The sequence below is a fragment of the Diadema antillarum genome, unplaced genomic scaffold (assembly GCF_040938485.1).
Source record: "Diadema antillarum isolate AM-2024a unplaced genomic scaffold, OU_Dant_1.0 seq00001233_RagTag, whole genome shotgun sequence".
Lineage (NCBI taxonomy): Eukaryota > Metazoa > Echinodermata > Echinoidea > Diadematoida > Diadematidae > Diadema > Diadema antillarum.
In genome coordinates this window covers 491,543-513,836 of record NW_027272021.1, presented here as the reverse complement: position 1 = coordinate 513,836, position 22,294 = coordinate 491,543, and the positions used below count along the sequence as shown (strand labels likewise).

General features: G+C 38.7%; 1 protein-coding gene across 10 annotated transcripts in view; it reads right to left on the bottom strand.

Annotated features, from left to right (window-relative positions):
- Positions 1–22,294, bottom strand: part of LOC139745071 (neurobeachin-like) — a 444,680-nt gene that overhangs the window by 2,053 nt on the left and 420,333 nt on the right. For all 10 annotated transcript variants that reach the window (XM_071655484.1, XM_071655489.1, XM_071655485.1 and 7 more), the window contains 14 exons: positions 16,498–16,613; positions 15,425–15,537; positions 11,632–11,772; positions 10,821–10,940; positions 9,704–9,856; positions 8,501–8,668; positions 7,729–7,818; positions 6,580–6,760; positions 5,859–5,930; positions 4,995–5,150; positions 4,223–4,396; positions 1,866–1,967; positions 1,077–1,276; positions 244–395 (listed from right to left, as the gene is read on the bottom strand). In XM_071655484.1, the coding sequence (XP_071511585.1) occupies positions 244–395; positions 1,077–1,276; positions 1,866–1,967; positions 4,223–4,396; positions 4,995–5,150; positions 5,859–5,930; positions 6,580–6,760; positions 7,729–7,818; positions 8,501–8,668; positions 9,704–9,856; positions 10,821–10,940; positions 11,632–11,772; positions 15,425–15,537; positions 16,498–16,613 (1,938 nt within the window). The remainder of the gene's footprint in view (positions 1–243; positions 396–1,076; positions 1,277–1,865; positions 1,968–4,222; positions 4,397–4,994; positions 5,151–5,858; positions 5,931–6,579; positions 6,761–7,728; positions 7,819–8,500; positions 8,669–9,703; positions 9,857–10,820; positions 10,941–11,631; positions 11,773–15,424; positions 15,538–16,497; positions 16,614–22,294) is intronic.

The window sequence follows — 22,294 nt, the reverse complement described above, 5'->3', positions numbered from 1 at the left end:
TGTGTCATATTCCTCTGACAAGAGGGAACATCAATGGTCTGCTTGTTTTAATCATTCATGGATACCTCCACCCTCCTTCAACCAAACTTAAAATTGGTACCTGGCAATGCTTGGGTTTTAATTATGGCCAAGCCTTCTGAGTAAATGGTCACTACACCCTAGAGTCTACCCTGGGTAAAAATAATTTCACATTATCATTATCATTATACACAATACATAATGATGAGGTATTTGCATGCTAACCTTTGTTCGTGGGCGAGGTCTAGGGCGAGAATGGAGGCGTCACACAGGGGAAAGGTGTGCATCAGCTTGTGGTCGTGGGTCCGCCATACCTGGACGACTCGGTTGTCGCCCCCGGTGACAAAGTAGTCTCCCTCTGGCTTCATCTTTACAGCCTGGAGGAGGAAAAATCATATCACAAGGTTGGAGGTAATCAAGACGAGGTACTGACAGCACAACCAGTAATGTAACATGAGTCAAGTGATTCTAATATGTAGTCATGCCAGTATCCAGTATGAGTCCAGCTTATTTTAATTCAGAAGAGTGTAGTTTTGAAACATTAGTTTCATGCAAAACAACACAATATTATTTGGTTTATAGTTTGGTTGATAGAATTTAACAGTGCAAGAGATAAAAACAGTGAGACAGTCAGAAATACCCATAAAAAATGGGAGATGCAGTGTGATAGAAAACTAGTATTAAGGGGGAGGACAGCTTGAAATTTCACTATGAACATTATGCTGGGAATACTGCTGTTTTTTCCGACAAAAAGTACATGAAAAGTATATTACACATGATCTGATTTTCTTTGCAATTAGCTTGTTTGACCAAATGTGACAACATTATGGAATGTTTGTCTAGTCACAAATAAACTACCAGGAATACTTAAACATGTCATGCCTTTAATCTTGTGAGTGTTCGACACAGATTGAAATTTAGAAAAAAAGTCTTCAAATGCTGTTCTCCAAGGAAATCAGCACTACAATACTATGGTTACTATTAGATGGAGGAGTTACTATGGAATCAAGGCCTATTGGAAGACACTGGTAGTGGAAGGAGAAATGAAATGAACTCACATGAAGGTTGGCCTGGACATCAGTGAGGTTGAGGAAGCGGCCATTGAGGGTGTAGGAGCAGATGTTGCCCTTGTCAAAGGTGACAATGATGACACCCTGCTCGGCGGCGATGGAGCAAAGGCGTGGCACTTTGCAGGCAGCCGGAGGAGTGAGAGACTGGAGGAGGTCTCCTGATACTGTGTGTACCAGACAAGCACCACCTGTGGGGGACAAGGAGCAATGCTTCAATGCACATGGCATAATTGACACCCACCTGTGCTACACATCTACAAGGCAAGACATTATGACATCAGCACTACAGTGATGATGATCTTTTTGAACACCACCGTTGCTGTAATTTGCATTCACTCAATCAGTCAGTAACCTCTATTGTCTCTAATATCAAAATCTAGATGTTGCCTGATCAGCCCATCAAGTATGCTGCGATGAGCGCATTGTAGCAATGAGAAGTGTGAATGGTATTGAAGGTTCTTCGACGGTCTTTAAAATGGAGACAAAAATTCCTCGTCATTTCACAGATGTGGCTTGACGTTAATGATAATGATAATAAAGTATTTTTTACAGTGCATTTCAAATAAACTGATCAATGCACTTTACATCCAAATTTGCCCCAAGGACAAAGTCAAAAAAGAATATAAGAATATGCTTTTGTATGTTATACCCACATTATGAATTGTATTTCTCTCCAAGAAGATATGAATCAAAAGTACCTTGTAATTTTGAATTCAATGTGTGCAAATATTACAAATGTATGACCAACTTTAAAACTCAAGACTGCCTAATACTGACCCTTTGACCCACTGACCACCAAACCCAGTTCAGTGCAGACAGCAACTGAGATGACCTCGGTGTCATGACCAGTCAGGATAGCTCGAGGGGTGGCAACCTCACCTGAAAAGAGACCAAACAGAAATATTATGTAATTAGAAGGATTGAGTGTGGGCACTGGCCTGATATGAATAAGACAAAACAGTATTATCAATGTCTTGTACTTGTGGCTTCTGTGGAGTAACTGGATTTCCACAAAAGAAAAAAAAAAGAAGAAGAAATAGACTCCTCTCACACCATTACATCAAAGGATAACTAGAAATATCACTTAAGGTGATTAATACCCCCGCCCCGTGACGACAGTCTTACCCAAGGAATGATCTTTCCTTGATCTTCTGCCATTTAAATGCCGTTACCATGGCAACGCAGCTTCCGACACGTCCGAAAAATATGTCTTGCACATCTTCCCACCAAGACTATTGTGTGTGCCACATTTCATAAGCTTTTGTCAAAAACTGAGGAAGAAGTTCAATCCACAAGATCTTTCCTTGATCTTCCGCCATTAATATGCCATTACCATGGCAACGCAGCTTCCGACACGTCCAAAAAATATGTCTTGCACATCTTCCCACCAAGACCAATGTGTGTGCCACATTTCATGAGCTTCAGTCGAATACAGAGGAAGTAGTTCAATCCGCAAGATCTTTCCTTGATCTTCTGCCATTTATATGCCGTTACCATGGCAACGCAGCTTCCGACACGTCCGAAAAATATGTCTTCCACATCTTCCCACCAAGATCAAGGTGTGTGCCACATTTCATAAGCTTTGGTCAAAAAACTGAGGAAGTAGTTAAATCCGCAAGATCTTTCCTTGATCTTCTGCCATTAATATGCCGTTACCATGGCAACGTACTTTCGGGTACTGTCAAAAAATGCGTCTTGCACATCTACAACCAAAGGCACACATCTGTACCAAGTTTCATGGAAATTGGGCAAAAACTGAGGAAGTAGTTTGCAACACAAAATTTTCCATCATTTTGGCTCATAATATGTGAGCTGTTACCATGGCAACATACTTTTTGTCACTGTCAAGAAATGTGTCATGCTGACCTATATCCTAAGACAAACATTCAATATGAATTCCATGAGAATTGGAAGAACACTGATGAAGCAGTTTTGCCATGAAGCATTTTGCCCTATATTTTACCAATAACATGCCGTTACCATGGCAACGCACTTTTTGCCACTGCGGAAATATGTGTCTTGCACATTAACATATTCAGATGAACATCTGTACCTAATTTCATAAAAATTGATCAAAAACTGTGGGAGGAGTTCGCGACGCAAGATTTGTACCCATTTTTGCCCATAATATGCCGTTACCATGGCAACGTACTTTTGGGTACTGTCAAAAAATACGTCTTGCACATCTACAACCCAAGGCACACATCTGTGCCAAGTTTTATGGGAATCGGTTGAAAACTGAGGAAGTAGTTCGCGACGCAAGATTTGCAACGGACCGACCGCCCGACCGCCCGACCGACCGCCCGACCGCCCGACCGCCCGACCGTCCGCTGATTCCTATATACCCCCTTCAAACTTCGTTTGGCGGGGGTATAATGAAATCACCTGACTTGACATGGTGGTCAATAAGAATGAATAACGAAATAAATATCGAGGTTGGGTGATCCTGAAACATTCTTGTCAACCCTAGCCTGTGCACTTGCCTGTAACTTGTCATGCCTTTTGGTTGGCACCTTATTTATATCTCTCATAACTTGGCAACACTGTCAGGAGAAATTCAGGTTTAACAGTGTGGCAGTCCCACACAATGGTAATGGTGATGTACTAGGGATGGGAAGTTCAATGTGACCTCCATCTATTGACAATCAATATCACAACATCTTTGAACACACCAGCTGGTTACAAAAAACATAGGAAAGGCAAAAGCTGACCCAAGTGGGTTCACATTCAATGCAGTATCAAATTCTAGCATTATGTATCAACTTGCCTCATTCATCAATCTATCTATCTGGTGCATCTATGTCTATCTATCTACCTAACAATCTATGTTTATCTACCTCTGTATCAATCAATCTCTTTTGATATTACACATGCATAATACATTGTACATCAGTCAAATTTCCTCCCATCTTCTCCCCCCTCCCCCTTTTAAAAATCTCTTACTGCATGATATCACATTGTCTGCATTGGGTGCAGATTATCACATCATTCCCTCCTATAATCAATCTATCTATCTATCTATGTATCTATTTATCTATCCATCTATCCATCTATCCCCCCCCCCCCCCCCCCCCCCCCCCACACACACACAGATACAAAAACACCTATACAATCATGTACAGTTTGTATCTCACCATGTACATGATTATCACCCAGCACCCACTGCTGCTTGGCACTCCAGTGCCACACCAGAAGGGTGGCATCCCGGGACCCTGACACAATGTAGCAGTCCCCACCGACTGGGCACTCAGACCGGCCCAGGCAGGTCACCATGTCCCAGTGACCGTAGACAACTTGGGTCACCTTACCTGGAATGGTACAGAACACAGAATTACATATAATTACCGAATCACACTGATTTCTTTTGTAGCAAAAAAAGAGCTGCTAAAAGCTGATTATCCAGTAGTGGCAAGCCAATGGAGTAAAATGGAGTCAAAGGGGCTTTTGAAGAAGCAAAATTGTGATGAATATTCTGGTAGGATCGAAAGCTCAGGCCCTTTTTCACTCCATTATTTCTTTTTGTATTATATTGCTGCATATGGTTCACTGCATCCTTATTTCTAAGTTTTAAATGGTTGACTTTTTGATTTCTAAATTGGGAAAACCACGTAGCAGAATACGGTTTATGTTTCTTTCTCAAATTGGCAAATGTTTGTACCAGTTTCTTCCTGATATTTGGCAGATTTTCTTCAGCATAAGATATGCAGTGGAATTCAGAAATGCCAATTTGATGATGATCTGCGCAACAATCCTCATTGAGGATTTGATAAGCTAACAGAGTGGACAGTGGATAGATAAAATATAAATAATGCCCAAGTGGTCTCCTTGGGCCTTGAAGCTGAGACCTCTTGTTGGACAAAGGTGGACAGGCTACTGAGTGAGTCACTTTGGCCGATCTCTACTCACAGGTGTCAGTCAGAAAGACCCTGAAACTCTTGTCCCAGAAGCCACAGGCCATGATGTAACGATTGTCAGCTGTGGCCACGTAGCAGGAGGCCTTAGACTTGATGTTGGAGTCCATGGCCTCAAGGATCTGACGCCGATGCATACCAGTCTGAGACACTGGGATGGCAAGATGATTTGAAAAAGATATTACGTATATACATTGCACACCACTTATATTCAGCACACTGAGAGTACTGCAAAAGTGGAAATGTTCGTAGTGTGGAATTTTTTGCGCATTTTGCACAACATGAAACTAGCTTGATTTTGTGGAATGAAAAACAAATCAAATTCATTTTACCTGACTGAGTGCCAAAAATTACTTGTGAAAAAATTGTCATTTTTACAATAACTTATATTGAGCTTTTATTGCTAAAGATGTCCTTTGTAGCCATTGAGTGACAGTGTGAGGTCAGAATGATGGACATATTTGCTTTGTACACAAACACAATGGTATGTTAAAAAGTATTGATGCACTATACTCATCTCTATATATCATAGCGTTTATGATATACAAAACAATGGCACAGCACAGTAAACTTACTATCCAGCCTTCTATTCCAACAATAAAATGTCAATAAGTGGATTTATTCAAATCTTTCACAATTTGATAACTTTTGAATGGACGGTCCAAATTTCCTTACACATCTCTGATGTGTTCTACTTATACTTCTGCATCCACTTTAATGATTAACATGTACAGTGTACGGTAAAGTCCCTCAAAGGCCCAAACTCTGTTTCTGGATGGTTGAATATGAAGATATGGTATACTTTTAATTGCAGATTCGATTTGTTTTGTTTTTCAAGCAGAAGGACTATGCCACTTACAGACCAATGGATCAAGTTCAATCAGGAGGTTTTTTCCAGCATCCATGGAATAGCCTGGTGTACCAGGAACACCTGACAGGAGAAATGGGGGTAAGGAGACAGAAGAATAATATCACATGCAGTAATGTTTTTAACCCTTTCACAGTTGGGAGGGATCTTGGCAGCAACTTCATATGCAAATGAGATGAGGTGATGCTGTCATGGCCCGACAAGTCTCCAAACTGATACACACATACATTTTTACCCAATTCCTCCATTTGACAGGAACTAAGAAAGAAAATTATGTATGCTTGGATGAACTATTGGTTTTGTTGCAATAAAGAAACAAAGACGACTTAAAAAGGTGAAAGGGTTGTAAATGCGGATACCAAACAAAATTAAGACTTGAATTTTATGCACAAACTAATGGAAGAGTTGTGGGCTGATGAATTTATCACCTTATAGCTAAATGACAGAACACCATTATCATTACATAGTTGTGAATGGCATCACTATTTGGTAAAAGAGAACTTTTGAAACTCCTGTTTTCTTCTCCTGAGTCTGATTTCGATGAACTCCTAGCATTCTGTCCGTTTGCTTCTACCTTATTTATCTAAATTCAACGACATCATGTTGTTGAATTGCAATTGCACAAATAACTTTCCAATCCTATCAAATCTTATCTCTATTCTAACCCCCCCCCCCTCCCACTTGTCCCCTCACTCCTTGTCTACAAACTCACCAGCTGTTTGGTTGTTCCACCTGTTCATGGCAAAGGTCTGGTTGCAAGCCACAGTGATGATGGCTGGTGTGGGGACCATTGGGCTGGTGTTAGCTGCCACATGGATGACCGGAGAGTTGGACAGGAACTTGATGATCATGAGGACCTCTTGTTGCAGCTGGTCAGTGTACATCATCGGGGACTGATGAAAGGGACATTCAAAAATAAGATGGGATGCTTCGCATGGTGGACTTCACTAAAACTCTTCATACTGCGCTGTTTTAGTAAAACAAACTATATGTGTGCCAATGTTATTACCTTTTACTTGCCAATACATTACTGTAAAACCAGAAGTTTTCACATGCATGAAACTTTTGTGAATTTTTGCGAGGGGTGAAGATTTGCAAAAGAAATTTGCAAGCAATAGTTCAACAAATCTCTGTACTGAATAAATTTATTCTTACTCTGCAAAATAAAAAAGTCACAAAAATTACCCAATTTGACAGAAAAAAAGAAAATCAAATATTTTAAAATGTTGCAAATCATAAAATCATTTATGAATACAGGAATTAACAGATTTTAGAAATTCTGCACCCAATACAACAGTACTTTTAGACATTCAAATTCTAAACTATGTAATGAAAAGACACATTACAAAACCAGGGAAAGTGTAGCATTGGGTCTTGATGGGCTGGCATGTTTCTGCCTAATAACTGGCATTCCTGAAGCTAGTTTTCATCAACACTAACATGCACGCCTTCAAAAAACTGCTGGGAATTCCACATGGAAACTGACACTAGCATCACAAAAAATACACAGTAAATCAGAGCCAAAACTCTCCTCTTGTTTGATATTGACAATTATCATCAGTTTTATTCTTATTTTTTCAAACAAATTCATTCATATATTCTTTGAGCACAATAGAGTCTTTCCATGTACATTTCAACTAAGGAATTCCATTTGTTCGATAAGCAACATTTCATGATGAAAGCAAATGTACTGTATTGCTGTGCTTCCTGAACATGTCACTGATATAGAACTACAGTAAGGAAATATTAAATGTCTTGCTGAATTTGTTCATGACAAAGAGATCTACCCCCCTCCTCCCCTTCTAATGACTAAATTCATGAATTCTCTAATTCTTGATTTGATGACCAATATTGGTCTCACCAGGTGCATAGCTGAACTCCTTGGTGGATGCGGCTCTGTCAGTAGCTGAGCTGGAGTCTGTCCAAAACTTCGGATCTGATTCTCAATTGCCTGCAGAGAGAGATATGGAAATCATAGAAGACATTGGAAGAGACTTTTGATACAGTTGACGCTCAATAGAGGCAAAAGCAGGAGCTATAGCCGTATTCCAACATGTTAATAATTTACACAAATGAGTTGGATTTGTTTCCATATGTATACATATCTATATTCATAAGCATTCTTGAAAATGAATGTTCAGCTGTTCAGGGCGACCTCTGGAATCAATAAGGGCAACACCACCAAAACCAATGTGTGTACATGCATGTGTGTGTGGGTGTGTGTGTTTCATTGTATATCTGCACAAAAAAACTTTGAGGAAAATCCATTCAATAATGTAGCTTGCAGATAACACACAAGTAGACCTTTTAAAATTCACCATTCAGACTATATAACTTGGGACACTGAGGGCGCTCTCTAGTTTTTCTCAGGATAGACAGCCATACCAATGTGTAGTATGCACGCAAGATATGTGAAGCAAAGTATACTCCTCAGACTTTGTCTTTTAACAACAGATTGTGATATCTCTATCATAGATATTCGCTCTTAAAGTTTATTACCAATTTAGAGAGCCCGAAAACAAAGTCTCATAAACATTTAGTTTACAAATGATGTCGCCTTTTAAGACAAAGGTCATTTGAGAGTGAATAGAAAGATGTTATATGTGCACATGTCTGTGTGTTTTGAGTCTGACCTCTCTCATAACTGGATCATCAATGGACTCCAGGTCAATGCTGCCCTCGTAGGTGAGGTAGTAGAAAACATTGGTGGAGCGGACGGCATCCAGGCCCCGCTGCTTGTAGCCAAATATCAGATCAATCCACTGATGAAGCTGACACGACACAAACTCAGATTCCAAGGCCTGCAGGGATGGGAAAGCAAAATAAAAAAAAAAACAAACTACCCTCCATTTCACATCAATACGTCCTTCAACTGTTTGCTGCTTCATTTAGGCCTACTAATCTTTTTTTTTTTTAATTGGGACACTTAAAATCTACTTATATATACATAAAAGTAAAACAGAATAAGTGAAAAAACAAAGATAAAACAACACGTGCAGAGACTCCAACCCCAAGCACCTTCTGATCTGGAGATTCTCCCGCCCGAAACCCCTATCAAACGGGAGACTGCAAGTTGATGTGTGCGAAGCGCGAAGTTCCTAGGGTTCTAGATGTTCTCTGGTGCTATCTAAGGCTTATTTTGTCGACATACGATAGCAATAAGTAAGAAATCCTTTCCACCGGGAGACACAGAGCCAGGGCGGGAGAAATCAAATCTCAAACGGGAGAACGGGAGATTTTGCAAAAATGGACTTTCGGCGGGAGATCTCCCGTCGAAAACGGGAGAGTTGGAGTCTCTGCACGTGAATAAATATATGAAAACGTATAAAAGTAGCCATTCATCTGTAGGAGGTTTTCTTTTCCCATCGCAACATTTTACATAAAAAACAATGTTTGGGCTTAACTTTCCATTAAATACATATTTTTTGGTTACACATTCCCTGAAAATGATGGTGATGGCACTGTAAAGTTGTAAATGCTCTGTGGTCCTCACAATCACAATACTCTCTGTTTATGCTGTGTATCTTCTTTCATAATGTAAACACTACAGATTACACAATCTCTATGACCCTTTTGAGACTGTGGCATGGGGAAAAAAGACATTCATCACTGATTAAACTATTATTGAAACTCAGTGTCACTTTTATTTTTGTATGATAACAGACAACACCAAATAATGGAAATAAAAATTGTTGAAACAAAATACATCGGTCAGGTCTACTTGGACATCGACCAAGGGGACCTTATGTGGGTTTTATGATGCAAGGTCACATTTAAGAGAGCTATAACATGACATTTTACGACCAGCCCACCCTCCTCCCTCCCCCCAAACTGACCAGTCGGTTTATCCTGATGAAATCTTCCGGTGACTTGGCCCAAGGTGGGAGGATGACATCATTCACCTCGCTTCCATCGTCAAGGTTACCAAGCCGGTAGCCATTGCTGTTACAGAACATCTCAGGCAGGTAGTAGAACTCTGGGATCAATTCCTAACATTGAGAAACAAAGGATGACAGGTGGCATGAACAATAACAGCAACAACATCAGGTCCTAAGAGATAGATAGATAGATAGATAGATAGATAGATAGATAGATAGATAGATAGATAGATAGATAGATAGACAGACAGACAGACAACCAGATAGACAGATAGGTAGAAAGATAGGTAGATAGATAGATGGGGGGGGGGGGGGCAAACTTGCCAATCAGCACTCTTCTTAAGTCATAATTCTTTGTTTCATCCTAGTATGTACCTATAAGCTATATCATAGAGGTTCGTCAAGTACCAGATTGCCTGAATTTCAATTTCAATTCAATTCACATTTATTTCGCATCAAAGCAATAAAACAAGACAATAAGAACAGGTGAGTCGGGTAGCACCATAAAAAGCCGATTGCTTGTCAAACAAGGTACATCCTTTCTGTACATGATAAAATGAAGCTTGACATTTGATATGGATGGTGAAATGAAAAGTACAGTACATAGAATATAGACATAGAATGCTGGACAAACATAATCAACTAGTACTAGAACATTTCTTCTCTCCACAAATGGGCAGAAGATTTTGATATTCTCCAGTGGACACCTGTGAGAAAGAGGGCGAGGAAAAACTGGATGACTGGACATATTGTAAAATAAAAGACTTGAGCTTTCCCGTCTTACTATGCACACAAGGACGAGACTGTACATCCACTGAATTTTACACAGTGGAAATGTGATCATACTATCTATAATAGTATGATCTTGATTACCCAGGGTAGGCTCACAAAGAATCCTGCTATAATCATGACGAACAGCTTTATCAAGTACCGATTTTTAACACGCATCAGAATAATTTTTAGGGTGAAACATTTCATCTAATGACAAACTCCAATCTAGATTGAACCAAGCAACTGCTGTTTGAAAATCCAGAGCATCTCTCCTCTATTCTACAGCATTCCTATGTCCCTATACCTTGACATCTGAGGTATCCCTCTGACAGTTCTTCCAAGCCGTAGCCATGGAGGAGAACGTCCTGGAGGCGTGGTCAAACTTGCCTCCCTGCAGGTTCAGGAAGTAAGTGGTGTATGGCTCCTGTACATGGGAGAGGAGAGAGAGGAGAAGGTGCACATTGATGGGAATGCATATTGCTACAAGAAGGTGCTTATATACAATGAAGTTGTGATGTGCTGAGAAATAGTGTTGTAACTCCAAAGTCTGGTGAATTACTACTAACCATAAAGCACAACTTTCCTTGTCTTTCCTCTTCTTTATATCTTGCTAGCACTGAAATCATCTATGTGATGGAAATTTAACATAAATATGTGTACATACCCATCTTTTTATGGTCCTAAAAAGACCAGATCCATATCAAATAGTAGCTACTGATGACAGTCCATCCATACATTTCTCAATCAAATAACACACTGATATACAATAATGTGTATGTGTCTATCTGTACACAGCTGCAACACATAAGCTGAACATGTATTCACCTTCAATCACTCCAATGTATACTGAGTACATGAATATCTCTCTATCCTACGTATTTCATCCATCTGATAGTCAAAATTATATCTGACATACATGTGCACTAGAATATCTATTCTCTACCTCTCTGTCTACATTCATGAATACATCATATGTACCACAGGTTTTCATATATCAGTCAGTTTGTAAAGTGGTCACAGATCTCTTTGTCCATAACAAGTCACATGAACTTCTACCTCCCTCCCTCTCTATCTCAAGATCTCTCTCGCTGTCTCTCTCTCTCTCTTTCTCTTACCAGTCTCATGAGCCACATGAGAGTGAAGCCCAAGGTGGAGTAGTGGGTGCCGTAGTGGAATGGTGGGATCTTGTCATCTTCCCAGTTCTCGTACCTCTCCTGGAAGAAAGCCTTCCGACTGGGATTCAGCGCTCCCATTGGCTGAGCAGAGAGAAACAAATAGAAAAAGAGGTAGTAAACAAATTAATAAATGGATGAAAAACTGCATAGAAAGATAATCATTCCCACAACATATGTACATGTACATGAAAATCTTTGCTAAATGCAGTGATATGATTTTTCAACAACAACAAATATAATGTAATTGTAGCAATAATCACCTTTTTATCACATTAAGAGCACATAGATGCATGTATTGGTATATCTTTCTTCACTTTCAGACAATCCTATTTGTGTGATGAACCCATCTACTGTTGAATCAATGAAGCTGCCAAATGATAAGTGATATTTTGCATATATGCAATAAAATTACAAATATTACTCCATGATTTTCCATGAAACAAATATCTGAAGAAGAATTTACCCTATAGAAGTACATGTGTGGATTCAGTTAACGCAAAAACAATTTGCACACATCAGTGATACTTGAGAAAAATACAAAAATGTATTCAACAGTTATGAATCAATAATTTTGTGATGCCACAACAGTACAATATGAAGGAAATTAAATATAAAGATAATTCCACAGATTTTCATATTTCCTAACTTACTTTTTTTCCAGAAGAGAGCGAGAATTGATATCACCCTCAAAATATGCTAACAAGTCGAGATAGTATGCACTTTTCACTCCAAATGAAATTTTATGGGATTCTCTTTATATCTTCTTTACATTAAAGTATTATTGTGGCATAACACATTGTAGCTTTCCATCCCAGAGAAGATGGCACATGAATTTAACCAAATCTTTAAAAGTTTATAACTTATGATAGCTTGTTTAAATTCCTTCAAGGTTCACTGAAGTGTTTGACCAAAAAAAAAAAAGAAGAAATCTACTACAAAATTGGGGGGAAATTCTCCTTAAAAACAACACTAAACGATAATGATACTCTGAGGGACACATTCTAATTTGATAAACTACCTTTGATGAGGACATCAGGAGGAAAGCTGGTGGGTACACATATCAGGGAAGAGTTTTGGAATGCACAGCTATAAATAAGGACAAACTATTTGATAATTACTGGAAGAGCCTTGGGAACGTCAGTCAGTGATTTGCTGCCTCTATCTTTGTGCCAATATTTATGGAACCGACCTTCATCCGGCTCATTCTACTTGGCAGCTTGCAAAATCAAAGACTTAACATAGTCCTGTCCCATAAAACATATCAATATACTCTCCTACCCATCTGGAACAAATGAGTTTGACTGGTGTCATATGATCCACTGTAGCATCATCACTAATCAAGCCACATATTTTATGCTGCTTGACTGTCTTTAGTTCAACCACACACCCCAAGCTTTGTCCTTACGTAGGTCCTTCACCCCATCTAATCATGGCAATCTTGCCTTTTACATAACCTACACATCATTCTTGTGGTCTGTCTTCCTAGAGAAATCTACACCTCTCTATCTCATACTTGACATACTTATGTACATTTTTGATATAAACATCACAAAGTATTTGTCTGTCTGCGCCTGCTTCTCTCAAGAAATTTGTTTTACTCAGTTTCAAGCACTTTGAATCAACTGCCTGTGAAAGTGTTTTCAGCAACATCCTTGACATGAGAGGTCTAACTAGAAGAATAATTTTCATCACGATTGAGATCACAAATAGCCTTTTATTACTATCATTACTATCATTTATCTATCATTGTGATCAACATCAATATCTATGTTATCATTGTCACTATCAACTCTATCATTACTATTGTTGACATTTATCATTACTGCCCTCTATAGGCCTGTGTGATACAACCTACACTGATGTTCATCATTCATGTCCAAGCACTTTTGGTGTATTGCCCTTACAATGACTGTGCAAGCATCACAATGTCACAAAATAGATCATATCTGATTTTTTTTTTAGGTACTTGCACCCTTTTTATAGATGCAAGAAATGGAATGAAAAGCATCACTAACACAATCCCAAGAATCAGCTCTATCATCTTTATTTCCACTCTCATTCTCATATGGAAAGGTTTTTGGCCAAAAGTCTACTAAAATCATTCTACTGCTGAGAGTGCACGCTACCCGCACACACAGAACGCCAAGGTGCCCGCTTATTTTTATTCATGAGCCTATTCATGAGCCTATACGGTCTGCCACACACATCGTGCACACAGCAGTGATACGGACTGGTCCATTGTCGAATATGGGTAAAATGCTGCAGAAACAACATAGGGGCAGTCATAAACATAGCATTATGTGGGTTAAATCTACATTGACAACATGAATTACATGCTTTTCATGAAATTGTTTACATTATCTGCTTTTTAACTGACCACATACTCACACACACACACACATATACGCACACACTCACTGAGGTATCAATCTTATATTGCTGACAGTCGCTTTCTGGTCATGTGCAGCAACTTCAGTAAATTGATAGCAAAACCGAAGTACACTCTAAAAGATGCACAAATAGAAACTGAAAGCTGATGTAGTGTAGATTCACAATCATGTTGGAATGTTGACCACTGCAAGTTCCACCGGCACTGCAATGCACTGTGTGTGCTTCATGCTCCACTCGCGGTTACCTGGGCACGTTCACCCCCATTACACAATGGTGCACTCTGCGTATATGTGCTTGCCGAGAAAGATGTGCTCATCGAACATCATCGAAGAAGAAAATTCCTGTTTTCTATATCTTCTCAGCAACATATAAAGTCATAACTGGTACAGTAGGTGGTCAGTTAATACAAGGGTTCACCGCTGACTTCAGGAAACTTAGAAATGAGAAATACATATCCAATTTACGTTATAACTCACGGTATATGAAATCATAACTCGTCCAAATGCAGCCACGAATAAACAGTGACGTCATGTTTCATATGATAATGAGCTTCTCTGAGTCGCTGATTGTGATTGGATTGAGGCCGGGACCTTCTCAGTTTTTTGCCAATTCCGACAAGACCTACAATCCAATCACAATGAGTTTGACATATATGATAGAGAATTTTTTGGCGCGTAATATGGTAGAAGCCACAGCTTCATGTGCCATTCGGTTGCGGAGATACGGCCTTTCAAATAGGGAGATATCACGGCATCACACGGCGAATACTTCAGGAAGTGTGTACAATCCTATGGGGCAGTTATTCTGAAGTGAACTCACAAAGCTGTTTTTGAGCAGCCAGTCCGACGTTATTAGAAGTCCATTTATCTTCTAATTTTAGTATTCTACAGAAAAATGTCCTAAGACTAGAAAACCGCTAGCCACAAGTCCAGGGACATTACTTACTTTATGATATTTTTCCATTAATGACAGTAAGTCGGGTTTTGCTTGTGCGTCTCCATAGGTTATAACACAGGGTGCGCGCGCGCGTGTTCTGTGTGTATTAAAAGAGACAACCTTTCCATATGTTTGCTCTCGTTATTTCATTTTGTGTGTGTGTGTGTGTGTGTGTGTGTGTGTTTGGCTGCAAATCAAATCACAATTAAATACACAAACTTAGAGTGTAACAGAAAAAGATGAAGCTTATAAACATTGTTTGCACTGACTGAACCAATGCTGACCCAATGCTGTACAGTCCATTCTTTTGTACCACTTTGGCACTCCAGAGGAAAATGTTTGTCACGGCAATGTAAGAGATGAAAGGTTTACGATAAAGATATAGAGTCGCTGTTATGAGAGTCACCTTTGAAAGATCTCTGTAGTTGCTTGGTAATGTGAGGTCCAGCTCTTGTGAATCATAGTTGGTAAGAACCCAGGGAAACACTGGGTACTGGTTGAGATCGTTGTAGGTTCGTCCTGAAATCAGATAACCACATGTCAAAAACATATACTGTACTTTTAATTTACACACTTATGTTTTCTATTCACATAAACAATGAAAAAATAACAAAATTAGAATAATTGCAAGATTTTGACACCATGATGTTCATGTGCACTTGGACATCGACTGGACTTCATGTAATGAGTATCGTGATTTTCCTGTAGAATTTTCATTTCTTATCACAAGCTGCTGACTGCAAGCAGTAAAGAATGCTGGGATTGCTAACACTCCACTAGTTCTTTAGTACATGTACACTGAAAAGTGATACAGAAGCCATGTTCACAGTCACACATACATCAATGATAGCTCCCATTGACGATGGGTTTGCCCTTATCATCGATCGGTGTGTGTGCTATGAAGTATAAGATTTCTTGAGGTTAGGAGCATCGCTAACTACACGTTTTGTTCAGATGGTCATTAACTTAATTTAGCTGAATATATATAACATGATATATGAAAACTGACAACAGAAAATGTAATCCCACTTTCTTTCCTCATTTTTTATTTGTATTGCCTGACAGTATCAAAGTTTGATTTTAATGTTTGCTATCAAACATAACTTTTATATATATAAAAAAGAATTCAACAGGGCCCTGGCTTGTGTTGATTTTGGTGTGAAGATTTATGGAAATCTGGCATTATCCTATATATCTTGTACTTAGACTGGACAGAAATACAAGTATGTCATTTTGTGTTCTAATTTTTTACTAGTGAAGCTGCAGCATGACAATATGAGACCCAGAGTTCTTTTGAAAAGGAAAACGGTAGAAAAGAATTTAAAAAGAGGTATCCCCCACCACACACACAGAGCTAGATTCAGCTTCCATAAAGTGGTCCAAGAATACATTCTCAGACAGAGATCACTGTTAAACTTTGCTGGAACCATCCAGACAGATCTATCATTCATTTCCAGGATTGCAATAACTTGTAAGTACCTGCTATAGTGTTGAGGTACATCAGGTACTCAAAGTTTGATATCTCTCTCCTCTGCCAGGCCGCCGTCATGTTGGATGCCTTGAAGAGCTGACGAGGCGTCGCCAAGGAGACGTGTCTGCGGGACAGAAAGCACACAGAGAAATTTAACTCGGATCAGACTGCAACTGTTACTGAGCCACTGCAAATTCTGACAACTTGCAAACTGGTTCTTATTGCAATATATGCAAATGACAAATCTCTTGTAACTTTTGCATGGACGAAATTGATTTTCTACACATACTTTATGTTTTGATTTGAAAATCTATTTCCATTACAGAAAAAGGTTATTCTTTGTCAAGATGCTATATCCTTGAAGACTTGGCTCTGAGTTTTTCTCACGCAGAAAACAAACATGTGAGAAGTGTACAGATTAAAATGAGAAAAGCCCTTGTTGCAAACACTCAGGATGTTATCTTGATGAGAGACAGGATATGCAGTGTGGTTTATCATTATCATTGATGGCTCTTTGGTTTGAAACCAGCTTCTTAGGATTCTTTAAGACAACAAAGCCTCTTGAAGCTCAGGTCAAATGAGTAATTTTCTTTTGTTGTAGCCCCAGGCACAGCTCACATACCTGATCTTGATGTATGCTATCTAATTACAAAACATATTCAATTGTAGCTTTCAGCTCTCGATGAATCTGGATTACAACCGTTGCAAAAGAAAAATGGTTGTAATTGGAAGGATTAGGTATGCACTGCATGTATATGCACACGCACACAGTGGCACAAACATATATTCGCACATATAGATGATTACAGACTATTTCAGTGACATGTGGGATGTGACTTTCACTTCATACAATGGACACACTTGATGATGAGCAATAATACATATTTTTTTTTTTGTTCAAACTTCATCTTGATCAAATCAATCTAAATCACTGTGACATCCCATGCTGAGTTTATTCAACCAAACAAGTAATGTCATCCATGTGCAAGACTATACAACATTACAATGAATAAAACAAACATTCATGGCTACATATACTAACAGACAACTACAATGCTGGAAAGATAAAAGTCTTTTGTAATGTAGCATGCAGAATTGATTATGCTACGTTTTCATGTAGGAAGTTTTTTTTTTCTTATTTCTGACTTCTCTTTGCATGAGAAACATCAAACATGGCTTGTTAGGAAATGAAACAACACGGCGACGATATAAACAAGAGAATATGAAGAGCTGACGAACTTGATAAACGAACTGAGAATAAAATTGTATGCATGCTGAAATTACAAAATGAAATATAAATGTAGAATGGGGCGGGGAGAGGCTTTTGACGACTGCTTGCCAGCTGAACATCTGCTATGAAAATGAAGGGAACGATGCAATGAAGCTGGTCAGTTTTGGAAACTTATTGCAGTTTGACCCTCGAGGCAGCGGCAAATCCTTGTTTATTGGATTTTGTCTTCATTGCAATAAATTGGAGATGAGAAGAATCAAATCACAAGACGAGATACGACTGTATGCCGCACTCCTACATATCGTCTGCCACTTCTCCACACTGAGGCCCGAGGTAGAACTCCACTTTTCATTTGTCTGATTCTCCCTTCATCATCCTAATTCAAGGAAACATGTGTTTCATTTCACTCACAAGCACTTGATATGTATTTTGGAGCAAGACATGTAAAGTATACCTGTTGCTGTAGAGTAGAGTAGAGCACATTGATCATTTGCCTTAAAAACTTGCCATCGATATCATGGCAATAAAAACACTAGCAAGTAGTACAACCACAGAGACTCCTACAATAAACTATCAATGCAACATGGTAATTAGCTTATCACTATGATAAATGTAAAGGTCTGTAATATTATTCTCATTTCATAATTACTTCAAGAAAAAAAAAGACAAAGATTTGAAGCAATCTTGGAAGAATGACTTTTAAATACTTGAATTGATAAGGGGCATCTCATGAAGGTGCTGCATTTTGTGCATGTACAATGTATTAGTCCAGGCATTATTGAATGATGTCATTAACTACTTAAACTGAATGCACATAGAACAACAAATGACAGCATGTCATATGGACACTTCCTAGTAATGATTTTTTGAAATATGGGGTGTCTGCAATACTGAGTCAATGATGTCCCTCATTCAACATCTACAGAACAAGATGGAGTCACACTCAACTAGAAAACTACAAAAATATGATTCTCATTTTGCCACTTAATTCATTCAGATTAGATTATTTGCGAACTCTGACTTTAGTAAACCCAGCAAAATTAGTTTGCAACTATCCATGTATTCATACAGAATACATTAGATACTTTTTTTCTTTTAAATTTCACAACCTGTTTTCACAACTGCTCAGCTTTCTCTAATCGATTGGTACAATGTATATTTATGTATTCAAGTCTTCTACAATTATCCTCCTTTGACTGAGGGACTATTGGAAACATTCATCCCTGTCCTGCTTAACCCGTTGAGGACGGGCTGATTCTGCTGTAACACACATTTCCCATAGACCACGCCCGAGTATCCTCGGGACTCGTCTCCAACGGGTTAACATATATAAGTTTTGGATGGTACTGATGATGTAACTGGAAGTACATCATCATTAAGGGGTATGAACTATGATAGTGGGTGGGGAAGAAACACAGGTATGCTCCCTTAAGTATTATGCACTGCTTATCTGGTCTAAGATTTTTCAAAATTTATCTCTCAAATCATGAAAAAAAAAGATTATCCTGAGGGCGCCAGACTATGCGAGAGATAAAAAAATATATGGAAATATGACAACTCTAACTCGATGCTACAAGATACATATGTGAGGGGAACAGGGAGAGAGAGAGAGGCAGAGGTAGAAAAGGTGACAAATTGGATGCAGCGGGAGATACTGTATACACAGTATATTTTTCGGTGTTTTTATTTGTGTGGATTTTGTATGTCAACTGATATTCACAAGATTAAACTAAGATATATTGCCTCCCATGACACAAATCCACTGCATATCACCTCTAAGGTGGGATATCACTAACATCTTCCCTGCATAGAGATGACATTTGTCTCACATTCTTTGACAGTGGTTGTTGATCATGAATTCAAACGATCTCGAAATATATGGCAAATGCAGTAAAAATATATGGCATAGAAAGAGAGGAGAGACTAACAGGCAGATGAGAGAAAATAGAGAAAAATTGACAATAATAGATTATGGACAGAATAGAGAGAATACACATCTGACACATACAATCAAGACATGCAGAATGATCACAGAATTTTAGAATAAAAGGAATGTAGTCCTAGATGAGAAGGACCTCCTCCTACGCCTCAAATTTGGTTTGGGAGATGGATAAGAGATGTGTGTATCTGTATGGTTCCTCGGCAGTGGATTGTCAACCAAAATGACATGTTTGACAGCCATGTTTGTCACTTCTTAAACAAACTCTGGAGAAACTCCAATTCCCAATCTTGGAGACTGGTAAAGGAGTGTTTGCTTTGGGAGATATTGATACCACCAGCACCACCGTGGGGCAGGAAGGAATACAGGGATCACTGTATAATGCAATCGGCATCTTGTAAGTAGGATGATCATGGATATATAAACAAAAAGCACTGATGCGTGAGTCCTTTGCTATTTTCATCAAAATTTATTTAGCCTTTCAAGTTCAGATGCTTATATGTCTCAAAGCACGAAGTTCATATTGTTAGAAACTGACTGAACACTTAGTCTGGATTTTGAGTGAAACCATAGAATAACCAAGTTGGTAAACCTCCCTCATACATCAGGGAAAATCTTTGAATGCCGGATGACAGGTTCCAGACAAAAATCTGCACAATAGCAAAGTATGGATTATTTGGATAAAATATTTAATTGGCACTCTTCTTGACTGCCTACAAATGTACGGATCTTCTTTTTGTTTCTTTCTTTTCTGACTTTGTTTGTTTTGTTTAGTGTGTGTGTGTGTGTGTGTTTGTTTTTTTTTGCCTGAGCCAAAAGTAGCGACAGAAAACTGCATGGGGAACATTCTTTGTAAAGTCCTAGTTTGGTTTTGTGAACAAACATCTTTCCAAATAAGAAACATAGTACTGGTAAATCACAATCTAATTAATCTTCCATTCCCACACTTCACACAGTGGAAGAGTGCGATTAAAAGGTAATCAGAAGAAAAGCACTGAAGTCAATGTGCACTGAAAGACTTTTAATCATTCATGTGAATGTAATGAGTCATAGACAAAGATATCACAGTATTAGATCCTGTGTTATGAAAACTAGCAATCACATGGAAAGTTTACAAAAGATAACAAGTGTGTTTGTAAAAGCTGACAAGAAGGCTACTATGCAGTGAAGGGCAGGGTAAGGAAGGAGCTTTGTCATCAAAGGACAAAGATGCTCAATTTCACCTTTCCTACATTATGTTGAGGCTTACTGTTTCTGAATGATGTAATAATGAACAGGGGTTAGGGCATGGTCTTGGTGTGTAGTAAGCAGAAAAGTGTCTCACTTTTCTTCCAGGTAACTGGATGTTGGTTTTTGTTTGAACAAATTCATTTGCTTTTTTTTTGATAACCTCTTTTCTGATCAAATGGCATGAAGACTCAAGATAGTGAATTGATATTTTGATGAGTGTGCCCTCCTGCATGCTGTATGACGATCTCTCCCACTGAGTACTTTCAATCTTGATATTCTTTGAAACTGATAATTTGACTTAATAAAAAAAGAAAAAGACTGCAACGTCTGTATGGTTGTTACAGTGGAAGTCATTTCACATGGTTTCTTCTCTGTTATGGTGAATGTCAATGAAAGCATATGTGCATGTATGCAAGTTCTTTAAACATGTCAATTCTTTCATTCTGATAAAAGAGGTTCATTTTTATCTTGGATGATGGAAGATTCACCAGTTTCATTTCTGTCTGTATGATTTATGATATTTGAGGAAGAATCATCACAGCATTTGTGAAGATCAAATTCTGAGATGAACATTATGCATTATCTTATGGGATATGTGTCATGAACCATAATCTTGGCCATTTTCTGAAATACCACTACAATACTGCAGTTGTTCATTATGATTGCATTTCATACCATGTGACAAATCTCAGTTGCACATAAATGTCACGAAAACCAAACATTGCATGTATCTGCAGGACAATACGGAAAATTAGGACTGGAGTCGAACACTGCCCTCGTTAGTGAATAAATATGAAGGTGAGTTTAGAGTTGGTTTATGAGAAGGGTAATCTCATTGAGATAAAGCATTATTGGTGAATTTATCTCTTAAGGGCCTATTCTGGCGTTGACAGGGAAAATTGAGTGAGTTGGCAGATGGGAATGTCAATTGGCTGCCTGGTTAGTGTCAAGGCTGACCTCATCGTGTCAGGGTCAGGGAATGTGTCAACAGGGGTCAGGTGAGGGCGCTAAAGGAATAGTGCTAAGTTTCGCTCTGGGTTGTCTGTCTCTCCCGCCCTTTGTTTTTTTCCTCCAGCATTATGCATCATATCACACATGTACTTGTTTTGATGGCTGCGCCACACTCTGTTTGTGGAAAGTTTCGTTTGAGAAATGAGGCGTCATAAACATTTGCCTTAGCTGGATCTAAACGTGCACTGAAATATGACTCTCTTCTCTCAAGACTCTGGAAGCAGGTAAAGAGATAAGATGCTTCAAGAAGGATAAAGAAAGATACAAGTATGGAGGACATAATGGACATGTTTACAAATGCATTTAAATTTATGATTTTTTTTTCTCTCCCTCTCTACCAACAGAGAAAGAGATAGAGATAGAGACAGAGAGAAGATAGAGAGAGGGAAAGTGA